Raw genomic sequence first — 25,142 nt, 5'->3', positions numbered from 1 at the left:
TTAATTGTTTCCAAATTTCTTGTTGATTATAGCGATATAAAAAGTGACACTTAACAATATTTAGCAATGTAAGTTCGTGACATATAATTACAGAGTCTAAAAAATTACAGCAAAAACTACCCCTAAATTTAAAATAGGTCCACACACCACCTTTTGCGAAATATCCTTATGTTACCATCATTAATTTTCTTCAGTGATCGGTTCATCATGAGGTGTTCAATGTACTCAATGGCGCACATTCCACAATTACCACTGTAAAATAAAAAATAAAAGATTTAGAGACTTCAAAAAATTAATGATTAGTAGAGGAAATATACTATATTAATGAATATTACTTTCATTTACTTTGGGGAACTACCTCAATTGGCATGCGTTTAGCATACATTAGTCTTAGTTGACTACTATCCCCTAGTACTACATTGAGAATGTAATTATTGAGATTGAAATAACCAGTTGACTTCAGCATATGTGGGAACAGTAGCGTCCAAGGTAGCATATGGGCTTTAAAAGCGTCTTCGCTGGTACACGAGATATCATTATTGTAAACCCGAATCTGCCACTCCTCATTGTCTACCTCAACAACCACCCAATGTTTTTGTTTAGCAAAGTGCAGGACAAAATATAAGAAGGCTTGGTCCTTCCAACATGGTAAGTAACGACCATCCATACCCTTGTGGTACTCTGTCACTACTTTTGGCCATTAGAAGGTGCTTCCGTCATCTTGGTGAGCCTCCCAAATTCGCGCGAGGAATTTGTGTTAGTGTTGTGTCAAAAATCACACCATGTTGAAGGTACGATTCTGAAAAATAAAAGCGTCTCCTCCTCAGTATGTGTGATATGGCATCGGACCCACGTATCCCCATGACACTCGGACCATCGAACCCCATGGTCTGACCATCAGACCCATTGTTTTTTTTTTTTGGTTTTCGGTTGAGGCTCACGGGTTGAGAGAGAGGAAGAGAGAGGGGGGTTGGGTCCGAGAGAGGGGGGCTGGGTCCTTCGTCAGATGTGGTGGGTGGTCCTCGGTGGTCGTCGAAGGTGGTGAAGGTGAGCCGTGCGTTTGGGCGAGAGAGAGAGAGAGAGAGAGAGAGAGAGAGAGAGAGAGAGAGAGAGAGAGAGAGAGAGAGAGAGAGAGAGAGAGAGAGAGAGAGAGAGAGAGAGAATTTTGGTTCAAATGTGAGGGGTATTATGGAGATAAAGGAAATGTAGTCATATATGGCCTATGGTATAACATTTAGGTTTAAGAAAAAAATATTAGGGTTTATTATGTATAGAATTTCAAATTTCCTGATACAAATTGCATCAGCATGAAAATCACTACAACTAAAAAAAACAAAACATTAGTTCCATTCTAATTCACTTCAACTAAGCCATATATGGGGAAGGAAAAAAAAATATTGACATATTGTACATTACTTACAAAAATTCACCATTTCTCGTGAATCATTTCAAGTATAACCAACCCAAAAAATGTCAATCAAAGAATAGGGATTTTTTTTCTTTTTTTGAACTTTTAAAAAAGCCAGAGAACAGAATCAACATTTCACAAAACTTTGGTAGTAACCGACTATTTAACCTAACTACACGCCTTAAACTTTAGTCTTTGATTCTGGCTTTCTGATGACTCTGAAAAATGATAAAAAGGCTCGAACTTGTAATCCATTTCAGGATATACCAAAACTTGCATATCATGCAGCTATTTCTGTATATATGTTTTTCCTTTCTCATTTTCTTCCACTTTATCTGAACCTCCTTTCCCACCCTGCTCTCTTGCACCCCCACCAACACTCTCCCTCCGTCGGCCACATTTACTCTTAAAGGTGAAGTAAAATTCTTAGTACAGTTTTTTCACATGAGATATAGAAATAAATAAATAAAAATCAGTATTCGTCAACATGCCTTCGTCTTGTCCTCACCATCCATTATCAAATGTTGTCATGAAATTCACATCAATGGCAGGTAAGCCCCACCATGCCCTCTTTTCAGAACAAGAGGTCCAGCATTTTCAGGGACCTTATCCAATAACTTGTTGCATGTATTAATTACATCACCAAACCCAGTTGCCATTTGAGCTAGGCTATGCCGCAACTTCAAATCCCTAGTCCTCCTTAATAAGCATCTGAACGATCTCCCCAAGTATTTCGCCCAGTCTCCTGGCACTCCCCCAGTAAGCCAAACTGAAAACTGGGATTGGTCTCCTCGAGCAGCTAACTCGGCTCTATAAAACTTCGCCAGATCAGTTAGCATTGCAGACTGGAGCGGTAGAACAGCCACAAACTCGGCCACAAATTCAAGTAGTTCTGGCTTAAACATCTGATTCCAAAGTACCAAAGCCCACTCACTTGGCTGGTTAAGCCCATAGGCTTCAGCAACTATTAGTGCCTCTTGAAAACGGGACTGCTCAACTAAGACTCTCCTGGCATTTGTCTCTGACAGGTAAAGCCATTGAATGTCAGGCATCCGGATTTGGAGCGACAGAAGGGAAGCCTGAGCACAAGCTCTACGTGCTTTGTTGCCAGCATCAAGGGAGGAGTGAACTTCAGCAGCTTCAATGAAATAGCGCATAGCATCTAATAGGTCTTCATTCTGGTCATTGTCTTTACGACCAAACCACTGCCCAGAGGACTGATCTGCTCGAGATTCTAAAAGAGCAGCTGTTTCATGTTTCATGTCAAAGTGGTTGTAGACCTGCAAAGAAAGAACATGCACTCAAAATAAAAATAAAAAATAGTAATAAATCAATCAACTTTTATGAAACATGCATGTAACAAAAATATTTGTTCTCCTCTTGGTAAAACAAGTGATACTAGGGAAAGAATTAAAGAGCTGATTTTTTTTCTCCCGTGAACTAACTAAATCTATTTATAACCTGGATATGATAATTAAGACTAGAATATATAATACAACTAATCCAATTCATAGTCAAGCAATGGTTATTTGTTGGACATTCTCTTGAAAAATACAGTACATGAATTTGTTTATCATGACAGAAAAGAACCATGAATGAAAAACAAACCATCGCAAATGCATCAACATCATTAGGATTAAAATGCTTCAGTGATGTAAGAACAGCCATGCGAAACCCCCTGACGGCGCTAGTGTTTGTGTCTGTGGCAGCAGAATACTTTTGAAGAAGAAGATCCAGTTGACCATTTTCTATAAGAATGCCTAGTATAAAATTCAGGGCATGGAAGTTTCCCACCCCTGTAATGAGGCGAGCCAGACATGAAAAATCACCCTCCAAGACATAAGCATCCACCCTGGTTGCTGCAAGGGCTACAAGAACATCAACTCCATCAAGGCAAGCTGATGATTTGTAGAAGTGGTGGGACAAAATAAGAAGCTCAACCTGCAAATATCATATTATAGCAGTCAAATAACATTTCTCTCACAAGTCACCATTATTGACCATAACTTATTTTCAAATTTTCATTTTTCTCTTCCCCTAGTAGATAATTCTTTTCCTTAATTTCATTAGTGCCTTTTGCAATCCAATTGCGAGACATGAACTGAAAAATAAGAACAAATCACGCGTAGAAGAAAATGACCCTTCACAAGCCTAGACAAGACAAATATAAGCATACAGTATACCATAATGGTAAAAAGATGAAGACCCAAAGAGATACAAACACAAAACAGTAGACATAAAGCAAAGAAGTTTGTAATATAGAAACGAAGGAAAATGTATTTAGAAAGAAAATCATAGGTTCTTTGAGGGATCTAGCAACCTCCCAAGGGTTAAAAGCACTACCTCAAAACTTTCTCCTCCCTCTTATCAGCCACTTGTCTACATATAACCATTTAGACCACCCAATCCCTATGCTAACAATCTCTCCCATCCCCATAGAATACCAAATGTCCAGTCAATTTCAAATAACCCACCTAACAAACTCCAATTGATAGTCTTAGCCTACATGATGATTGGGACCAAACATAATATATTCAACTCAAACATTGTCTTTACTCCTATTATTTTGAGCCTCATCTATTGAAAATATAGGTTGCTTATAGTTGTAACATGGGTGCTATAGAAAAATATTTTTCTTTCAGGCCTCTAGCAAAAAGTAAATATTATGTTGTAATCTTCTCACAGTTTAGGACTAAGACAGCTTTTACAAAAGTCTTCATCATCATTTAGTAATGCTTCCACATAAATGGTAAACAGGATTACTTATATGAACTTATACCTCACATGCATGCGGTATCTCTTGTCCAGTAATTACCATACGCATCAATGCATGACCAATTTCAGGTTCAGATGGGCAAAGCTCTGCCCACTTCAAGAAATCTGAAAATCTCCATAATAAGGGAGCAGGTCCTTCCTCCTTTTGAGAATCCATATATCCCCCACGATGTGCCGCCAGTAAGCCCTACAAAATAAAAAAAGCAACCCAAGGAAAGCAGATTTAAATATATTTCCAAGTTTCTGTGTTGATAGGCTAGAGAAATTTTAAATTTAACAGTCCCCTAAAAACAGATGAAAAGAATATCACATTCATTGCTGACTACAATTATATTGGTAATCTAAAATACGGGTCTAATCTGGTTGCATAATTAATAAACGAAACCCAAACTGTGATAACAACACTTGCAAAGTCTGCATGAAAAAGAAAAGAAAAGACTAATATATATATGTATATTATATATGAAAGAAACCTTTAGAAAGGACTCTGCAAGAATTTGAGCAATATTAGCTGCTGGCATGGAATGAGTTTTCACAAGAAGATTTGCTTCCTCAAATGATTCTTGGGCTTTAAGTGAAAGCAGCTGTAGTAATTCAATTGGCTGTTTTTCAAATGCTTCAGCGAAAAAAAGGCCCAAGACATTTGCAGCTTTCACAACTGCTATTATTCTTTTACACAGGCCACGACCTCTACCTTCAATGAAGATGGCTGCTAAGCTCTCTAAGACCTAGGCATGCACATAACAAAGATACAATATGAGGATATCAAGTTGATCCATCAAATAAGAAAATAAGTACAGAAAATGGTAAAAGAGTAAGAAGGAATATTTAAACAAAGGCACAACATAATACTTACTCCTACTTCACATCACAATATAAGAAAACTAGATAGAGTGAAATGGACAATAACCTGCACCGGTTCAATCTGATGTTGATCAGTCAGTATGTTATATGAATGCATAACTAAACGTATTTCCTCATCCAACATTGATATGGATACAAGTTCACTTGGAGTTGAAAGAGCAGCAAGCTTCAATGCAGCATCTACAAGTATGAATTCAGAAGGTACTTGTGCTGGAGATAGCTTATGTTGGAGTTGCTTAGAAGCTGATATTTGTCCAAACTCTAACAGTGAAAGAACAGCCCTCTCCAATTCTGCAGTTCCAACTTTTTCCTCCCATCTAGAAAAAGACATACCTGTTCTGACATTCTCATCCTGCAATGGAATTTCATTTTTACAGTAGATTGAACAGGGAACTTCGTCAGATTCGACACTTCTGTCTACTGTATCAACTAATGGCCGTCTAGATGTCACAAATCCCTTTGCTCTTCTCTTTGTCTTAGTAGTTCCACCTACTGTAGAAAACAAATTAGCATCTGACGGGTTTTTGTAATTCCCCTGGTAATTGTCCCTTATGTCATGTTTGTCTGTACTTCTACTTTTGCTTGTATTAATATGATTATCCATTTTTATTATTATATTTGCTGTTCGGTCAATGATACTGGAGCAAATTTTATTAATTGGGTCACGAATGGAATTGGTCAAATTGAGTTCTCCTTCGCTCTTCACTTGTGCTTCGGATTCTACGGCCAAGAGCCAAACTTTAGTCTCAATTTCCCGCAGAAGATTCAATGGGTAAACTCTGGCAAATGCATCACACGGGTCAGAAAATATTTTCTTTTAAACCAGATGTCAAGGGCAATTTAATTAAGTAGTAAACTTACGGGCTTGACAGGGTTATCATCCCACTTAACCATTGTAATGAAAGCAATAACAGTTCGTGAAGCTCTCTTGCTGGGAGATCCTTTTCCACAGCTTCTGCATGTTTAAGAAAAAATAATCCTGCCTGGAAAATTTGATGGCAAATTATCTTAGAATTAGAATGAACATGATGTTAAACTAACTTCTAAAAGGTTAATCTCAGAAAGTAGTTAAGATTGGTTTTTATATTTTATCTTTTTCCTTTTGTGTATAGATCACGAGAAAAGTATGAACGACATAGATTGGACAAAGGGAATAGTTTAATTAAAAGATAGTCCAGAGGTGAAAATACTAGATAATTTAGAGAACGCAATTGTTGCGCTTACACTCAAGAACATCTACTTTGACTGTCGTTGTCCTAAGAATCTTATTATCTTAGTTACAAGGGACTACACTAATGATTGTTACATTCTAACTGGGCTCTAGCCAAGTGCCAATATCAAGTTAGTTTACCTGTAAAGCAGGGAAAGAATATCTTATGAACAGTGTCTGACAATGGCCCCATAAAGCAACCCGCTCTTCTGGAACATCCCAAAGAAATTCCTTCCATTCGGCTACCATAGATTCAGCCTATGAGATAGGTAGTTTATTAAAACCTTAGATAATATCTCTTATTAGCAGATAAGAAAGTTAAGAGAATGTGAAATACAACAAGGAATTTAGTAGTACCTGAGTTTCAGTGACATGATGAACAGCAGATTTCCATGGTCCACCACTGGCCTCCAACTGCTTGGCCCAGTTACGCGCTTGGTCCCAAAGACCATTCTTTTCTAATGCTGTGAGAAGTGATGCATCATCTAAAGTTTCATTTCCAAGTTGTAAAAGCTCATCTTTGCGTAGTGAAGGCTCAGCTAAATTAATTTTCCAATAAAGTTGCCGGTAATGCGTAGCTGATGATCCTCCATCACCGAAGTCAGTCACAGCAAGAAGTTTTAGCAAACATCTTTTTTCATATGGGGATGGACAAGTTAAAAGCATAGCATCTGCAGCTTTAACAGCCATGGAGCTTATCCATGATATTCCAATCTGGTCTTCTCTTCCCATATTACTCTGCAACTGTGCTGGTTCCTCTTTAATCCGGGCAGAAAAGGAACCCAAATGTGCTGATGCTTCAGATAGGCGCATTTGTGAAAATGCCTGAAGAAAAAAAAAATACACAAGATATTTGAATTTCTAGGTAGAATGGAATTCAATCTATTACTTCTAAAATCAACACAAACTAAACTGCACAATTTCAGAGAATAACAAGTAATAAAATCCACAAGCATTTATTAGGGAAACAGAACACATTATAAAATATGGATGCAAGGCATCAACAGTGTAAAATGTAGTATAATAGTTTGACCCTCTTTGAAGAATATTACTAACCATGTAGGTACTGACACGACACTTTTACAAATATGTAAAATCTTCACAAAAAAATACAATAAATAACTAAAAATAAGAAAAGACAGACCAAAAAAAAGTCCTAAAAGGTCAAAAGCCCCATAGCACAAAAATTTGAGTTCTCAACTTCTTATTGATAACATCAACGGCATAAAATATTGTATAAAATAATCCAAATGTACGAGGACGCATGCTGTTGAGATTGGTTTAATATGCATGTCAAAAGATCAAGCATAAAGTGATGTTGGACTTTTATAAAGTCTCACATTATGGGAATGTGAAATGTTATAGGGAATAAGAAATTGTGATTCTGGGCCCAAAGTGTTCTTATAAGTATATAAGGGTACCCGGAAATTTTGGGAGCCATCGGAGATGGCTAAGTGTGATTTCTCAACTTAAACAGCAGGTTTAAAAGAAATTGAGTAATTTTACTAATACTCAATGCCATATAATAACATTAAAGCAGAATTGTATGTTAGCTCACAAACCTGAAGAGCACGTATGAAAGGTAAGAAAGAACAGGAAGGTAGGAACATTTCAAATGCCCTTAACAAAGGCAAGAATAAGTGTTGTTCACAAAGAACTGCAACCATCTTGGAGAGAGAAACATGTCCTTCATCAGTGTCATGAAGTTCTATTTTTCTTTCTTCTTCAACCATGAAATCTCCGGCAGCAAATGCTTTTACACCCGTGGGACTAGTTGAAATATCAGTAGAAGATGACTGATCTCTTGGCATGGAGCCCATAATGCACCTACGTTTTGGATTCCGACGGTTGTAATGAATTGTAAGCACTCTGCCTCCTGCTGGAAGAGAATTAGTAGCTTCAACTGCAGCTGCAACGCTATCCGCAATTTGGGAAGCAATATCGTTTACCTTAATGGAAGACGTTTCCCTGTAACAATACAAATGGAGTGAGTTCCAAACTTTCAACTTCACAAAAAATAAATATACAAATTATACAGTTGTAGATGAGAAAATGTAAACATTTATAAAGCAAAAATATCATCTGCAAATGCAATCAAGAAATCTATTGGTATTGCTTAAAACCTTGCAGCAGTTATTTCCAGCCACACTGTCAAGCAGGACAAGGGAGAAACATCTGAAAAGCATGATGCAATCATTGCCAAAATTGACCAGGACAAATCCTTTGCTTTCTTCAGGAGGGCTTCCCCAGGATTTTTCTGCTTCTCACATTCTGCTAAAATTCTAAACAACTCAACAGGGAAACAAATTTGTTCATCTGAAAAGAAAGTTTCAGTCCTTTTCTCTGTATTGTCTGCATAAGATGTGCTAGCTTTTCTTCTTGACTGCATCCCCTTCAAAACTGTTAATATGTGAGTTCTAAGCCGTGGATCACTAAACTCCTTTGATGCCTGAAAAATAGAAGCATAAGAAGATATTTAATAAATATTTAACAGCACAGTTCTTACATTGTTCTGAATTATAATCGTCTAACGTGCAATAAAATCTGAACATGGCTTACCACATTAATTACTGCATCAAAAGGATATCCACCAGTCTGAGCTTCAGATAAAAATCCAACCTAAAAGAAGAGAATGACATGATAAGATCTCAAGGTGATAATTCAATATAACATTAGAAAATGCATGCACCAAAATTGGAGATGTACCCAATCATTGTCTCTTGCTAGTACAGCAAGATACTTTGTGCTCAAGGGAAGTTGATGCATCTGACAGAATACTGTAACTAAATTCCAGTGCTGACTGGCAGCTTTTTGTTGAGATCTCAACTCAATTCCATCACCATTGCCACTCAAAAGCCAAGATCCACATGTCTTTCCATCCACCATCAAAGGGAGACTGACCTTTTCTAAATGATGCAGAACATGAATGAGAGCTCGCGAGGATTGTTTACCACTAACTAAACTCGCAGGTTTTTTTGGCTTTGTTACACTTCCCTGATGCAGATAATCATCTGCCAGAGCACGAGCAAGAGATTCAACCATATCACCTTCTCGGGAAACAGTATTAGGTGAAAGTTTCCTTTGATTATCATTACTTCCATTAGACTTGTAGTAAGATGATATCCGTCTTAAGGCTGCAATATCCATACGGAGCATACTTGCAGATAAGCCACAGAGCTCTAGAAGAAAAGAACATGAAGCCACCAAGATGGAATCCTCAAAATGCATAATAGCAAGTGGCACAACCTGTGAATTCAAGGGCCAAAAGAGATTCTCAAAATAGATTTGGTACTACAAGGATCATATACATAACACATGTACTTTTCTTTTCATTTTACACCTCTCATATGAGGGTTTCATAATTAATAAATCAAACAAAAAACATTGAAATGAAAAGCATATCAATCCTTACAGATGAAAGAAGAGAGATTTCAGTTTCTGTTAGCGGTGCAAGAAGTCTTTGCAAATCTGATTGGATATTTGTTTGTCCTTGTGTCAAATTACCAGATTGTCCTTCTGATTTTAAATTTTGAATTCTAACAGAAAGAAGACGGTTAAAAGAAGATAAAGCTCGGCCTCGATGCAAGTGGTGCTCAAGCCCAAGTCCAGTTTCCTGAAGTCCATGGAAGCAACTAAGATCAGAAGCAGTGTTTAGGTCAAACAGAAGAATCAAGATCATATGCAAGTAAATTGTGAACATTCTAAATGCATGTTTATATCTGTATTTTTTATTTTAAAAGATATAGCATCAACCTATTTCCACCCAAAACAGATTATCCTAGCATATAAATTACTTAATTCTTCTTTCCGGGTGAAAGCCAATGGCAAACTAGTAACAGGATAGACCTGGGGATGCAGTTTATATCATAAATCTCAACAGAAAAATGGACTAACAAAGTCAGGGCCACTGACAAAAGAAAAGTACACACAAATGCAACAATATGGAAAAAAGTTTAGCTAACTGAACAAAAAAGAAAGCGATACACTATTGATCCAATTCAGTTCTTGAAAGAATTAGAGAATAGGTATTTTATTGATATCAAAGAGAAAATTACAAACAGGCAATAAAGACTCCTAACTATATAGGCTAGACTTACAAAGACTCCTAACTAGCCAACCAATAGCAATATAGTATTAGACACACTTAAATAATCATCTCAGCCACTAAGGACTTGATAACTCAGCCTCTAAAATACTTATCAATTATATCATTGATACTTATATCAAGGCATAACAGAAAGCTGCCTATATGCTTATGTTGTTTAATTATCCATGCACCCATATCCCACCAGTTCATCATGAAGTAGCAAAATCTTTTACCATCAACAAACAGGCAAAATATTAATCAAGCAGGAAACTCCGTTTAAAAGCACACAGTAAGTGAAGTAGCACCGAAATCAACAGAAGTTAGCTCACTAAGGTTGTTCATGAAACTATAAAATGTTAACTATAAGTGCATAAGTTTTAAGCATTAAAATTGAAACTTGAAAAAAAAAAACAAAAAACTTGGTGAACAATAAGAAATATATAGGTCATATATTTTCGTTAAAAATGAAATATAATCCGACCTCAAGGGTAGGATCACAGAGTTCCTGTTCAACATGCTTTTGGATAGTTGCTTCCCATGAGATTGGATTGATCTCAGCATTCTCATCAATATTTACAAAAAAATCAATCTCCCTGTGCCGCAAAGTTTCTCCAAGTGGTAAGCCAGACATTGATTGCCATCCGAGCGGACCCTATATCCAAGCAGACAAATTTACTATGGCAATCAACACAAATAAAACATGAACGATTATTCTACTACTTTAAAGTATGTTTTTCATAAACGACTCACTTAGCGTGCATATGACAAACACAAGTTACAATTTTTTTTTATATATATATATAATTGTGTATGTAAAATGCATGTGCACACACATAAATATCATAATTCCATGTAGCAAGAAGAAAAAGAGCCACAACAGAAAACCTGAACATAAAGCTGAACTAATCTTCGCACGGCCTTAGGAAGCCAGCAAGGGAGCATTTGGAGAAGTGAAGTGTCTTTTGCAGAAGAGAAGAATACGCTGTCGCGCCAACTTAAGTAGTCTGATAAAGCTGAATCATCGTGTTGTACATATTAAGCAACAGTAAAAGAATTTAAGAAAAAGCAAACTGAAAACCCTAATAAGACTAAGACACACTCATAAAAATTAAAAAGCTAGGACAAAAAAGCTAACCATTCTTTCCTCTAGAACCCACAAAACTAGAAGTTGAATCTTGTCCATAACATGCTGACACAAGTGCACGCCACAATGTGGGGAAATTTTGCAAGGTGGGCTTTAGGTTCTCTAATGTGCACTGGAATGAGGAGTTACTATGCCTTTTTACTCCACCACTACTCAAACAATTCTGAATAGGGACAGGGGCATACATAAGTGTTGCCAAAGCTGCCAGTTCTCCCCCTCCTTCGGCAATATCATCTACAGTACAAATTACTTCCTCCACCTCAAGAAGATCAGTAGAAGGAACTAAGCCACGTGACATTACTGAACGAGCATTAGAAAATGATGCATCATACTCACACCCCTTGACTCTAGACAACATCAACCATTTTGCCCATTCACAATCTCCCTGTGTAAAAACATATACAAGAAGGAAAAAAAAAGTCATATATACCAGCAACTTGTATACAGCAGCAAACAGGCCTTTGGGCTTGGAAGACCATGTTAAAACACCTTGTATAAGCTAAAATCAAACTCAATGTGCCTCCCAAATTTCCTATTAACTAATATAATTAAGCAAATTTTAAAGGCAGCTCCAGCATACACTTGTCTGGGCATAAACTAACACAGCACATTTTCTATTTTGGTGTGAAAAGTACTTTGGACAAGAAGGTTGGTGTCATATTTTGGGGAAGAGTTAAAGAGATTGATTACACTATCATTCATCACTAGGATGTAACTGCAAACAAAACGTAATCAAATATACCCTTACCATATAAAATCAACATAGAAGCATAAGCAAGAGAGAGCAGATAAGAAGAAAAAAAAACTTGAAGAACAAGATTTAAGAACTTACAGCAGCATCCAGTAGCAAAGAAAGTGAACCAGTATCTAGAACCAGCATGTGCTTGTCAAGGTAAAGGTCCAAAAGGTGTGGCAAGTTGCACTGGACACAGTAACGTATAACTACTTTATGAAGAGCCTGAACTGTATCAAAACCAAATGCTCCACCATCTGTGGACAAATTTGAATTTGATGAACTCTCCACTGACTCAGCATTTTTAAGGATTTCATTTTGACTTGTGACAAAGCCAGCACGAGCCAAAATAGGAACTATTTCTGCAGTGCCTTCCCAGAATTCCTTTAAAAATATTAGTTTCTTTGCAAGCTTCTCCTCCATTAGCATCTTTAGCCAAGTAGAGCCCATAATATTATCTGGAAACTTCAAAAGTTTTACATTTGGAATATATATACACACAGCATCCAATTCTTCAAGAGCAGAGAAGTAATCACGATGCAAAGAAGATTCCATAGCACATCCAACAGTTGAAGTAGGCTGGGGACTGTCCAAGCTGACTTGGAGGCTTCCATCTTCTAAACTTAGTTCAGGAATCAGGTCCAGAAGTTTAGAGACTCTCTCCCAATCACCATGGCTCATGTAGTAATCAAGTTGTGATTCCCACAGTACATCAACATCTATAACCAAAGACTGATCCAAAACTATCTGTACAGGAAGAGATTTATGAGACCATGGACATCTTAATCAACCTTTGTTTAAAGTGTGAACCACAATGTAGAATAACATGGAAAAAGACCTTAAAAGAAAATGTAATAGACCTAAATTAGATGAGTTAAGGAAGGAGAAAAATGAATCCAGTCACATATAATCATTCCAAGCATGGGAAGGGTCAGGGATAAGAAAATCTCAATCGTAGTAAGTTCGATTAGAGCAATTCCTAATGATTCATTTCTACTATACATCTGATATATTAAATACTGGAAATACATGTCAACAATGGCTGCAGAAATTGTGCTAAATTTATGGTGGAAGCTTTCATCAAAGTTCAAATTATATTGGGTTATTCCGAGAACATGTTCTGACTTTGACATTCAGCCAGGTTTAGTCAAAAATGGAAATACGAAGTTACTCTGGAATTCTACATTGTAGGCTGATTGTAAGTAAGAGACATGAAAGATTTTTTTTTCCTTTCCAAATGTCCATCTTTAAGTTAAAGTTTGGGAAATACATTGGAATTCTACAATTGATATTATTTTGTTTTACATTGCCGGTTTGGTTTTAATTAGGTTTTTCTTTTTTGGAGGAACTATTTCCTTGTCACGAAAAAATAATAAATATACTTACACGATCAATCGTTCTCTGGTCCCAGACATTACACCAAACAGCAGCTGCTGCCCAGTATCCCCCCAGAACATTTTCATCTTCAACTACAGGAACAGAAGGGTTTTCATTGACATTTGTCCATGAACCCAAAACAACCCCATCAATTTCACCACACTCGATGGTAAAATTGTTGAATACATCAGAATGCAAAAGCTTCAAATTATTCCTTGGCAAATGTGAGCTTGCTGGAACCCTCATGTATTCTTTCTGCCGTCCATTGAATGCATTCCAGAAGCAGCTGCTAGGATATAGCCTCTTTTGCAAGAGGGGAAAAAAGTCAATCCACAATTCCAAAATCAACTTACATGCTTAAACTAATATCATATAGCACAGGATTGCAGCATGTATTTCACATCATTGCACATATACTTTTATATGAGATGATGAGATTTAAATTCAAAGGTGCCAATCATTATTTAGCATTGAAAAAATACATATAAAACTTACCTCAATGAGAGATATTCTATCCATAATCTTCCACTCGTATGGTCCCAGGTAACCATATCTTTTCATCTCGTCAAAGATTTGTGCTCGAAGAGATCTCCTTACTGTGCCAAACAATAACTCCTTGAGGCTTGTTTCAACATCCTCTCCAAGCCTTTGCAAAGTGGCCACAGCAAGTCCAGTTTCACCCTGTTTTTAATGTAAAAATATGATTAATAATGCACAATCTTATTTGTGGACTTAAACATTGACCAAGTTACCTTCAAAAATAGGTCATATGCAATGGCTCTTCCAATATCACGAACTTCATTAAAAGTATCATAAGGCTCTTTGTCTGAAATTAATTCTCTTGAATGATACAGATGAAGTTGAAGAACCGCTAAGGGCAGACGTCCAGATAGTAAAGCATCATTGACCACGGTTCTAAGGTCCAAATTATCTATCTTCCAACGTGCAATCATTTCCTTGGGATTTTCCAAAGAAAGAATTTTATTTTGAAGGAGCCCTTCTTGAGATACAATTGCAGACACCTCATGCGAATTCCCTGGGTCCACATGAGCTTTAAGATCCATATGAGTCAAAGCAAGATTCTCAGCATAATTAGATCCCACAGCAGATACATGAAAAGAATTATCATTTTGATTTACTGTCTCCAAAGATAGGGTGTTTGAAGAAAGAATTGAAAGTTTGGACTCGTCCAATGATAAATCTGCAGGCGCGAGTCCTGATTCATCCCCACCATTTACCTGTAATAAAGTAATGAGAAATACTAACATTCATCTGATAAGATGCTAATATAATAAGAGAATCACAGGTCATACCAATCCTTGGCCAGGCCTCTTCATTTTTGAACTAAGCCGAGACTGTAGATTTCTTATTATTTCCAAAAAATGAGCCATCTCACGAAGCCTTCTGGAAGTTCCAACTTCATTCTGAGATTTATCATGTAGGAGAGGTGGAAGATGATGTACTTCCGTCAACTCAAAACCATGTGATAAATATGCATTATTTTCATGATGTAGTAATCCGTATGTGCGAATCATTTTGGTAGTGAAGCGACTAGCCAAGGTAAGAAGCCTATGATAAAAAATCAGACAAAGTGAGTCCAAACCAGAAGTTTTGACTATGAACAAAATAAAATAGTAGTAGCCATTTTCCCTCCTTTTTCCCATGAAAAGCACAATAGTATTGTATCTATCATATTTCACATTAAGAGAAAACAAAGAATTTATGAGTGATATATATATATATATATATATAGAGAGAGAGAGAGAGAGAGAGAGAGAGAGAAACAAAACACTGATCGAGCAAATGAATCAAACAAATTAACATAATCTATTGATTTTTTGAAATACACAAAAAGTGCTACAGATCCAATAATAATAAGTGAAAAGTGAATAATAATAATCCTAGCAATTTGTTTGAGTACAAAAGAAAATAAAACAGAACTTTTGTTTTTTTAGGAAAAAAAAAATGTATTTCATGCAATGTTTAGGCTTTACCAAGCTCGCTATTTACAATCACAAGACATTCAATACATTCATACTAATAATTCCAGCATCAAGAAATCGCAATCACTTGTCCTGGACACCGAGCAATAAAAACAACAAATACAGTTCTCATAACAGGTAATTGCAATGAATCAACTACCTGTTCTAAAAATACCTGCATGACCAAATATTGTTAAATATAGCTTACTGCATCAATTTACATAACTCAGCAAATGATTTTGAGGTCATATAACCAAAAGGATCATCTCTCTAACCCTAAACGCCAGGAAATAAATGAAAAGCTAATCACAATACAAAATATAAATGGCAAGAGACAACAATCTATTTTACCTACTGATATCAATCTCTCCATTTATATTTCACTTGAAATTAATTAAAATCTTCTTTTAACCTTCTCTCTTTAAAATATTTAAGCTTTGCAAGTCACTCAAAGGAGCAAAGAAAAAGCTAGACGTAAGAAGAAAAGTAATAGAAACCATCAAAACCTGCATCCATTTTATAACTGATATGATTATATATGATCTATAGCTGAATGTAATTACATCATTAACAGCATAGACTCTCTTCATACTGCACAATGTACTTAAACTCCGTAGCAAAAGAACTGTATTTCTTTTTTTGCTCCATAATGAAAACTCACATTGAACAAAAGTTCTAAGAAACATAAATATAAAGAGAGAGATAAGCGAAGACAAAATTGGCAGAGGGATTCACCTTGATGCCGCAGAAACATCATTATCATTGCCACTTTTACGAAGCATCAAATAAACTGCAGCAAACAGCAACCGCATAATACCTTCTTCTGCTAAGTTGACTCCCACAAGCATATCTAAACATCTGGTCAATCAACCCAAAAGAAAAATGGTATTTCTTAGTGGAAACTTTACATAAAACCACTTACATACCACAACACTAAAAACACGATTGAATTTTTAATGTGTACACTGCTTAGTCGATAGATATTAGGATGGGAAGTTAATTTAAATTCAAGGATGACAGAAGGTTAATCCAATTGACCAATCAAGGAGTTTTCAGTTTTATTAAATTCTTGGGAATTACAAAACAACTTGAAGAATATTTTTTTTAATGTATAAATATATATATATATATATAAATAAGAGACAACGACCTTTGTATTATAGGAATAACTACAGCAAAATGAGATCAGCTGACACACAGCACCACAGATGAACTCACAAAACTAAAAGATATCAGAGAATGATGTTACTTAGAACATTCCCAATGGTGATGCTGTGCCAAAGTATAGCTCACTTTGTAAAAAAAAAACTTGCTCCAATGATGTGCCAAAAGTTTTTGGCACATGCTAAAGTAAAGCTTATTTTTTTTATTTAATATAATGCCAATTTAATTTTTTTAAGTATCTACATTAAATGTAAAATGAAGAAAAATGATCAATGACAATAAAAAAGTATTACTTTTATTATTTTTTAAATGAATACTTAATGAGCATTAATGGTGGATTATATCAAATTTTGGAGCACAGATGCGAAAATTAGGCATTACATTATATTACAACGTATTAACTAGAGGAAACATCTACATAGCATCATCCCAAATTCATCTTTCAAGCACAGATTTGCAAGAATAAATTACAGAGTTGTCACCAAACTACTCTATATCCAAACAGAGATTTCTTCCCACTAGCAAATACATCAACTCAATCAAATATAAAACCTCTATATTGGTTGGATTTCGAATAAAATGAAAGTTTCATGCCCATTACTCCCTTCCCCATTCACTCTATCTTCCAAAAAAATATGTACAAGCTCTAGTGAATCCCACATCCTCCTAAAATCTCAAATTTCTACCATTTGCAACCTTGATTTTAGCAATTCGTAGATGATCTTCATAAAAAGAAGTAATGTCTTTTCCAAGACATCTAAATGTCATTCTTTCTTCTAGTTCCATACTTATATAAATTTGCACATAGAGTACACCTTTCAAAAGAAAACCTCCACAACCTTTCTACTTAACAATTGCAATTCTTCCTCCTCCTCTATATAAAATACTTTCTTGATCTAGTCTTCCTGATAAAATCATAAGATTTTGACCAAACCAGTGCAAGTCTTCCTCCTCCTGATAAAACACTTTCTTGATCGAGTCTTTCGACCAAATTTCAAACATTGGCTCCTAGAACCCAATCTTTCAAGGACCATCCCTTAAAAGCATATCTAGGTATTTTGGTAGCAAGGACCCCACTTAATACCCAAATGGACAAGCTCAATTAACAAGTCAATTGTCATCCAAATAAATACATAGCAACTTATTGGGTTCAACTTTTGAAATCCTTGTAAGAAAAACCTCTCACCAAACCCCATTTCAGCACTTGAAAATCAAGAAGAGCTATTTTCCCCTAAAAAATGAGCGTTGGGTGGTTTCTTGCTCTAGGAATATTAAACATGCATCTTACTCAGAAGAAGGCCTTTTCAGGCTCTCTTCCCAGCTTGTGCCTGCTTTGAACCTGCAAGTTACAGAATTTAATGGAGTGTTGATGCCAAGGCAATGACAAGTTAAGAATCTTGAATGCATCAACAATGTTGAATTAGTATCTTCCTCTTTCACCCATTTACATTTCTAACCCTGAGTGGTTCATGGACTTCAAGGCTATATACCATTTTACCTCGAATCTCTCATCTCGAAGGTGCCTTTGCACACCATGGCAATGAACATGTTGCAATTGGTGACGGTAAATCACCACCTTTAGCCTAGAGCTCATATTTTTATTACAAATTCATCCCCTAAACATTATCTAATGTCTTACCCACACCTTCTATCTTCCACAATCTTATTATTATTTCTAGACTTTTTCATGGTAATAATGCTTATGTTGAATTCTTTGCATTGGGCAACTATCATTGCCATGGGGTTCAATTCTCCATTTTTGCCAAAGGCTACCACCAAACCAATGGCTTGGACTATTTTGAAGATTTCGGCCCAGTGTGAAGGAGGATGATAAGCACCAAGGCTAATATTCATATTTTTATTATGTTATTCTTTACGTAAGGATGTATAGGTCTAATTAATGTTGACCACTTGTCCATTCCTTTTCTTGGTTGTACATATCAGACACCTAGCGTATTGTACTTATTTAAGGAATACAAAATACAAATTCCTTTATCTTCTCTCTTGGGTTAAATCACGTTTTGTAATTTTCTTTAATCTACTTAGAGATTTCAATAATATATTGTAAATCGTAGTCTTGTTACCTTTGCTTTTTTGGTTTTCCACCACCTTCTGCAGCCCTAAATCCACATTTGTTTTTTTTTTTAATGAAATGGAGAACCCTTGTCCCCTCTCCACAAACTCACATACCCAACAACTTCACCTCGCCTCAAGTGGCTCGACATTTTATGAATTTGTGCCATATGGAACTATTTTCCAAACGAAACCCCCACAACTCATTCATAAGAAAAGCTCTACTTGTACGCTCTAACTCACCAATACCCAATGCTCCTTATAATTTAGGTCTACAAATCAACTCCAAAGCCACCAAATGCTCATTCCCTAAAAAATCCCGTCCTTGCCAGAAGAAATTACAAATCATTTTTTCAAACAAGTTTATGACAGACTTAGGAGCTCTAAAAAATGAGAGGTAATAACTTGGTAGCGTTGATAGGACGATTAAGAACTGGTTGCTTTGTTAATTTTTAATACCAAAGTATATGTCTATTTTTCTAATTTACAAAGAAAACTCTCATCTTGGGTCTAAGCGAGAATTTCAAGCTATCAAGAAAACAACAATTATTGGATAACCACTTATGCTATAAGTTTAAGCTACCAAGAAGCAAACCAACCTTAACAAATTCTTTTTGGGAAGGCATTAATTCATTACTTTGTCATTTAAGAATCTGAGATCAAATCAAAGAGTATCTAGTTCCTGATCAGTTCACATACTAAGAGAAAATTTAGAAAGATACTTAGTATTTTTCTTGGAGCTATAAACAAATATATAAGCAAAAACAAAAATGCATCTATAATTAGTAGCAAAAGGGTACTTACTGCTCTATGTCATCAAATTTCAAGTAGTCCAAAGCCAACTGCAATCGACGTATTCGAGGTATTTTCAAATCCCACCCTGTAAGCGAGATTGATGATATGTCAAGATTGTGCTAAACTCTTTAGATATACCTTGATATGAGCAATACACACAATAACATAGGAAACATAAACGAACAAACCCAACACTGAGAATTTCAGTCTTCACATAATTTATATATATAATATATATACGTTATAAAAGTGTAAATGTGGTGAACTCAAGGCATCTTTCTCTAATACCATGTTAGGTTACTATTTTATTTGAGAATCTCTTCAAATATAATAAGAAAGCAAAAGGAGAACCACAACACTGACATAAGATGACAATTTCCTAAACTCTACTTATAGATAATTTGTATCCCTTCATTATGTTCATGCTTAAAAATCAAATCAACTTTGTAGCATCAGGCATGAATCAATTATCACTAAGTGCTTTAATCATCCTCGTTGTTGCATCCACTAAGTTTAAATGTGCCAACAACTATCTAATAGCATATTTATCCCAATCATGATTGAAATTCAAATTAAGTAAATGAATTCATAATCACATGGATTAAGTTTCACATGATAGAAGGATTTACTTTGTCTTCCAAATAATTACTATATGAAATAATAACGGGGTGACAACAAATTAAAACAAACTCCTCCAGCGTGAAACAAGAGAAGAAAAGTATTTTAGTATCGGAGACTTCTTTAAATTTATTGTCAATAATGATTCATATTCTCCCGTAGGCCATTACATTTTTCCTATTTTTGAAAAAGGGACAAAGGTCATAAGGAATGACATGAGCCACACTTATGGCAAAGGAAACTGTGGTAACTCAATCTTGTACATTTTTTCATAAAAAAATGAGACTTATTTTATTGGCAATCCACCACAACAAACCACATCCATAACACACAGCACAGATGTGTTTACTAGACGTCAATTGTTACACAACTATTGAAATTACTTCATTTATATTTTCCAGCAGCCTAGAACCACATCATGCATGCTTCCAAATCCTTAATCTACTCCCATTTTTTACCTTAAATCTCACACAACCTAATTTCGGGTGCCAAAATGAAGGTCATGTGGCCAGACCTGCATCCCACCCATTGCTATGACACACCCAAACATGCTATCAAATGATAATGCCATAAGGTATTTGGCTCAAGAGGAAAACTCCATAACCATTTAAACTAGATATTTATTCTTACTAATCAAATATCCTATATAATCCTCCTTGTTCATGAATTTGGGTACAGGAACCACAAACATCCAACAGCTTGTAGAAGACAGCCTACCCATAAACAAAATTAGGGTGCTATCATCTTTGAAAAGCACAAAAATAATATAAAATAAAATAAAGAAGTCATTCCCTAATACAAAAACAAAAATGTTGAAATAATATATGTGTGTGTGCGCTAGGCCAGCATTCTAGTTCTAAAGTAGAGAATGAACACTGATCTACAAGCAAACACCACAATTATTACTATGAAAACTAATATGATTGTGTGCCTAAATAATAATATTATTACATGCTAGATAGTATAGCCACAAGTTATTCTCACCATTTTCAATACATAAGCGATCTGCCTCTTCAACACTGTCATATAAGAGAACCCTATCAAGAACTTCAATAGTCCAGGATGAGCATGGGTGTCTAAAGTTTCTAATTTCCATATTGTCCTTTTCTTTATATACACTGCCTGAGTTGATACTCCCCTGCCTGTATCCTATGAATTCAATAGGAAGGAAACTTGATGAAACTGAAATAGAGGGCAGAACCACTGAAAGACCATTTTCTGTCACAAGGTAAAAGCAACCCTGGAAAGTGCAACCAACTGCATCTCCAGTAAAAGATTCTTTTCTTCCATTCTGGAGATGCATTTCACATTCCATAAGCAAGCCACTATCATCACAAATTGCTGACTCTGTAAAAAGATTGAAATGAACAATTTGAGAACCATTTTGATCTTTCGTGTTGTGCTTTCTAATCAGACGAGTTATTCCGAAAGGAGAAAAACAAATTGAATCATCCTTATTAACTCTATTAGTGGGAAGAAATATTCTGCGCATACGACGGGACTTCCCTACAGCATCATGAAGGGTCTGATTGGTACTCCCATAAGCTGTAAAGAAACCACTAAAGCATTTTGTGTATTGCTGCATTCCTTCCCCATTAAGGTTCCAATGCTGTATTTCGTGAAGTGCATGATTTCTGGAATAACTTAAGAAAGAATGATATCTGCTCCACATAGATGAAAAACAAGGTTGGTGAGAACCAGAAAACTTAGAATATGATCTTTGGCAGCATATACAGGAACCACCAACCTCCCACCCAGCCAAAATTCCAAGTCCAAAATGTTGACAATGTGGAAAAAATTTCTCATCTCTATCCACAATATACTGATCAGCACATATCACATAAACTACACCACATTCATCAGCTGCTGCTAACATAAAGGTATGTGAAGCATGAATCAACCTATTAAATACTCTCTTGCCAGGAACCTTTTCAACTTCGATATTTTTCCTAACTATGCCTACAGACATTTTGGTTTGCTCACACAATTCCATATTAGGTTCAAGTTCACAAGTCTGTAATATATTTATATGCACAACATACTCACCTGACATTGCAGAATAAAAAACGACAAAGCCAGAAGAAGTGAGAGCAACAAGAAGATTATTAAAAAAACAAAAATCTGTCCACTCAACCAGTGGGCCTATATTTTGATTTTCCTCCAGCTTCACTAGCGAAACCCACTGGATCGCCCATTTGTCCAACATTGCAACAAGGACTAAGTTTTTGTATAGGTTTTTAGCACTTTCATCCCTCTTATCAGTAGATACAGGATCCACCAATGTCAAAGCAAATCCAACATAGTGTGAATTGCTGGAGAATACTCTGAAGCATTTGTACATACTGCTTTTCCCAACACTAAAAGAACTAGACAAAACATCTGGCTCAAAACTAGGACCAGATGGAGATGAATTTAATTTTGTAGACCCATCACCACCTGAATCACGTACCTTTTCCTTCAGGCACTCCTTTAACAAAGAGTTACTATGAGGTACGAAGTCCTTAAAAGGAAAACCACTATTAAAAATGTGAAATGAAACAACTTTGGCTGAGGGAGGAAATGATGACTTATCAGGAAATCTGGTCCATCTTTGACCATCAGATTCAAAATCTTCAACATTAGCAAGAAAGGATTGCAACCATAACTTCGATTCAATACCTCTTGACCTCTCATCTCCTTGTGGACTTTCACTATTTCCATTGGTTGTATTTACATCCTCAACGTTCCTATTGGTCTCATGAAATGAACTAAAAGGTTCATCTACCTTTTCATTTGAAGTTGGCGTAACAGAAGGCCCCCATTCCACCCACTCACCTTGTTCAAACTTGCCCTGTGATGCAGTTTCAGAACTTCTGGATATTGTAGTGTTTGTATTGTTTTCACAAAAAGCATGAACTGTCACACCATGGCTACCAGATACAAACAAAAGCTCTCTAAATAAAGCATCCTTGTGCTGATTATATGTATCCCCACAAACACCCCAGGCAACAGAGTACACATCACCTAAATAAGCAGACCTTCCAGATAATGATTCACATTCAAAAGAGTAACCGCTATCAAAATCCACTACAGATCCAGAAGGACATGGCATATCATCTCTTCTTGGATCTAAAGCTGAACCTGGATAGTAAACATTTTCACTACAACTATTCTTCACTTCATTAGTCACACCACAATCTTCTGCAAACACAAATGGGTATTTTATAAACAAGTTAATATGTTAGATGGTGGGGTGGTCAAAGGCACCGGCAAGCAAAGTAAAAAAGGTAAAACTTTAATACACAATCCTATAAAAAGAACATTGGCAGTGTCAATAAAAGTTACAGGGGATAAATAAACCTAATTAACCTGTAAAGAGAGGCAGTAGCAAAGCTTCATTCTGCCTTGAAAACAACAATAACTGCTGCCTTGTGGGAGAAATAAAAGCTTCACAAAACTCTGACAAGTTTAGTTTAGGATAAGATGAGTCCCATTTATGCAACTGCAGAATAGCAAGCTCCTCACCACTCGAAGAGGGATTCATTGTGATACTTCAAGTGAACAAGAAAGCAAACGAGAAAATCGAATGGTAAAGTAATTGTGCCACCGTAGGCTTTTCTGCATCAAGAAAGAAAGAATGCAGCGAAGGATGACAAATTAAAAAGAATAGTGACCGAAAACTCTACTTTCTCATATATGATATGCAATAAACATGAAACGATAATTATAGAGACCAACTGGAACAATTCTTAAGCATCCACTGAATAAAAAATAAAAAGACAGTGTAAACAAATAAAAGTACAAAATCCCCAACTAGAAAAGATCAATCACGCAAATGTTGCAACAATATCCATCTCAGGTTTAGTAACTTCTCATTTAAATGAAAAGCTTGATAAAGTTGTATAGAATTTCAACAGTTCAACTCCATTACTGAAACAAATTTTATCCAAAGGTGTTGTTTAGTCATCCAAGGCTGGAAGATGACTATAAACTTATTATCCTTCAATTCCACTCAGTTACTCTCTCGTTAATTAAACTACTTCCACTTCCTTTTTTGTTCGACTCAATTTTCTCGGTAAACAAACAATCTGCATGATGCCATACGATAAGTTTGGACCACTCGAAATTCGTAAAAAAAAAAAAAACCGTCGAAGCATCACTTAGTATTTTCAAAATTGCATAAACCAAAATTCAGATTGAAATTTGAAACGACTGACCAAGACTAACAATCGACAATCATCGAGTAAATAAAAACAAAGATTCGTTCGCGAAATTAAGGTCCAATCCAATAAGCGATGAATGAAAATATACTAAACGCTTCGAAATAGAACCAGAAGAAACCTGTAGGAACAGCTCAATCGAGGAAGACCGCCACCACCATTTTCGGTGAATCAGGACCCGATTGGATTGTCTAATTTTACTAATTTTTCAGGCACTATTCTCTCGGCCGTAGTTTTTTTTTTTTATTATTTTTTTTTTTCCCTCTTGAACTCTAATTTATCAGTTCCCGATCGAGGGCAGTGCAGTCGCGAGGTTTCAAAAGATCCGAAGCGGAGAACAGGAGGAGGAGAGCAGGGGCTTTCTGGTAAAATCGAATCTTTTTTCTTTTCTTTTTAAATTATGTCTATCTAGTAAGTTTCTTTTTTTTTTTTTAATCTAGTACGTTTTTTTTTTTCGGAATTTAGTCAGTTCTTTTACCAAATAACTAACGATACATTCAGAACTCAATAGCAAAAATATCTCAAAATAGACATTATTGGTTTAACGTATATTTTTCTTCTTTTTAATAAAAATTAATATATAGTAGGTTCATTTTGTAGGTAATTTTTGACAAGTTAGCGTAGCATACTCACAATCGAGTATTTTAGTTCGAATCAAGTTTGAGTCCAGAATTTATGAACTTTGTGGTTAGAGCAATAATATAAAATATATA

The 25,142-nt window shown here is 35.8% G+C and overlaps 1 protein-coding gene across 1 annotated transcript; it reads right to left on the bottom strand.

Annotated features, from left to right (window-relative positions):
* Positions 1 to 1,344: 1,344 nt before the first annotated feature.
* Positions 1,345 to 24,875, bottom strand: LOC115714063 (uncharacterized). Its single transcript, XM_030642596.2, has 26 exons — positions 24,551 to 24,875; positions 23,579 to 23,827; positions 21,215 to 23,410; positions 19,622 to 19,697; positions 16,316 to 16,438; positions 14,912 to 15,167; positions 14,351 to 14,836; positions 14,094 to 14,279; positions 13,608 to 13,901; positions 12,321 to 12,968; positions 11,480 to 11,873; positions 11,230 to 11,357; positions 10,826 to 10,996; positions 9,670 to 9,870; positions 8,964 to 9,503; positions 8,817 to 8,876; positions 8,381 to 8,706; positions 7,820 to 8,225; positions 6,615 to 7,082; positions 6,399 to 6,515; positions 5,909 to 6,030; positions 5,094 to 5,826; positions 4,657 to 4,911; positions 4,188 to 4,370; positions 3,017 to 3,349; positions 1,345 to 2,688 (listed from the first exon to the last, which is right to left on the bottom strand). The coding sequence occupies exons 2-26, from the start codon at positions 23,751 to 23,753 to the stop codon at positions 1,945 to 1,947; spliced, it is 9,621 nt and encodes a 3,206-aa protein (XP_030498456.1). The 5' UTR covers positions 23,754 to 23,827; positions 24,551 to 24,875; the 3' UTR covers positions 1,345 to 1,944.
* Positions 24,876 to 25,142: the final 267 nt, after the last annotated feature.

The sequence above is a fragment of the Cannabis sativa genome, chromosome 4 (genome assembly GCF_029168945.1).
Source record: "Cannabis sativa cultivar Pink pepper isolate KNU-18-1 chromosome 4, ASM2916894v1, whole genome shotgun sequence".
Taxonomy (NCBI): domain Eukaryota; kingdom Viridiplantae; phylum Streptophyta; class Magnoliopsida; order Rosales; family Cannabaceae; genus Cannabis; species Cannabis sativa.
Note: the sequence above shows the minus strand (reverse complement) of the source record. Positions and strands in the feature narration are given on the sequence as shown.

Excerpts from the sequence above, each read along its gene's own strand:
- LOC115714063 (XM_030642596.2), bottom strand. The coding sequence starts at position 23,753 with ATGAATCCCTCTTCGAGTGGTGAGGAGCTTGCTATTCTGCAGTTGCAT. Across the intron at positions 14,837-14,911 it reads AGAGGCCTGGCCAAGGATTG|GTAAATGGTGGGGATGAATC; the intron begins GTATGACCTGTG and ends ACTTTATTACAG. Across the intron at positions 12,969-13,607 it reads ACCAGAGAACGATTGATCGT|ATAGTTTTGGATCAGTCTTT; the intron begins GTAAGTATATTT and ends CTTCCTGTACAG.